We start from the raw sequence: 1,469 nt of genomic DNA, 5'->3' as shown, positions 1-1,469 counted from the left end.
CAAATAAAACGTTTAAAATTTAATATTTTCAAAATACCTCATGACGTAACACCAACACTGGAGGGCAAAGCCTACTCGCCCTACCGCCCAATGCGCCACAAAGCCGGCAGGGAAACTAGGCTAAAACGGTTCGGTCTCGGGTAGAGTCAATTTTCGATCAACCCCCTCATAATTAAGCATTAATTCGCCTTCCTGCGAGTAGCCTACGAGCGTCGGCAATTCCCCAAGAAACGATTAAAATATAACATTAATTTCCAAAACACCTAACTCATGACGGGTGGGGGGGGGGGGTTGGCGGAGGCGGTGAAGCCTACTCGCCCTACCGCACAAGGCGCCACGAAGCCGGCAGGAAAACTAGACTAATAACGGTCCGGTCTCGGGTTGAGACAATATTTCTATCAACCCCTCATAATCAAGCATTAATTCGCCTTCCCGCAAGTAGCCTACGAGCGTCGACAATTCCCCAAAAAACTATAACAATTTCACATTAATTCTCAAATCTGGGGGGGGGGTCGGGGAGGTGGTGGTGGGGGGGGGGCCTGTGAAGCCTACTCGCCCTACCGCGCAATGCGTCACGAACCCGGCAGGCAATCTAGGCTAACACGGCGCAAACCGCCGCCGCCGCCGCCGCCGCCGTCACCGTCACCTGCAACCCCGGCGCTCCTGGATCGACGCCCGTGTCGAGGATGGCGATGAGGACACCGCGGCCGTCGTGCTCGGGATACTGGGCTAGGAAGGAGGCCGCGCCGGTCTCGCGCTTGGGCAGGAGGCCCTGCAGTGGGAACTCCTCAAAGGCCTCGTCCGTAGCCATCTAAGCCAGTTGCCTCACCACCAACACCAACCAAAACCTCCTTGCGGTTTCCTTTATATAGAAGAGAAAAATAAACTCTTAAAATTGTTGTTGTTGTTGTCGTGTGTGTGTGTGGCTTCTTTGACGGCTACAATATTCGATAAAAGTCACCGTTTTAAATGTTGTCGTTTTAGACCAGCAGCAGCACCAGCACCACCAACGTCTCACCACTCACTGCGGGGCGAATGTTCAGGGACGTTGAGAAACGGAGGCGAGTCGACGCTGTGACTGTTGTTGTTGTTGTGTTGTTGTTGTGTGTGTGTTGTGTTAGTTGTTGTTGTGTTTGTTGTTGAAGTTGTGTTGTTGTGTTAGTTGTTGTTGTGTTTGTTGTTGTGTTTGTTGGTGTTGCTGTTGTGTTTGTTGTTGTGTTGTTGTGTTTGTTGTGTTGTTGTGTTTGTTGTTGTTGTTGTGTTTGTTGTTGTGTTTGTTGTTGTGTTTGTTGTTGTGTTTGTTGTTGTGTTAGTTGTTGTGTGTTGTTGTTGTGTTTGTTGTTGTTGTGTTTGTTGTTGTGTTTGTTGTTGTGTTTATTGGTGTTGTGTTTGTTGTTGTGTTTGTGTTGTTGTGTTGTTGTGTTTGTTGTTGTGTTTGTGTTGTTGTGTTGGTTGTTGTGTTTATTGGT

The 1,469-nt window shown here is 48.7% G+C and overlaps 1 protein-coding gene across 1 annotated transcript in view; it reads right to left on the bottom strand.

Moving 5' to 3' along the window:
- The window catches only part of TPP2 (tripeptidyl peptidase 2), a 98,253-nt gene extending 97,150 nt beyond the window's left edge, over positions 1 to 1,103 (bottom strand). Inside the window, 1 exon segment of the mRNA XM_076055255.1 lies at positions 647 to 1,103. Coding sequence (XP_075911370.1) covers positions 647 to 811 — 165 coding nt within the window. The 5' untranslated portion in view covers positions 812 to 1,103.
- Between the last annotated feature and the right edge of the window lie 366 nt (positions 1,104 to 1,469).

This window comes from Petromyzon marinus, chromosome 70 (assembly GCF_048934315.1).
Source record: "Petromyzon marinus isolate PM22_M1 ecotype Great Lakes invasive population chromosome 70, UKy_Petmar_22M1.pri1.0, whole genome shotgun sequence".
NCBI lineage: Eukaryota > Metazoa > Chordata > Hyperoartia > Petromyzontiformes > Petromyzontidae > Petromyzon > Petromyzon marinus.
Note: the sequence above shows the minus strand (reverse complement) of the source record. Positions and strands in the feature narration are given on the sequence as shown.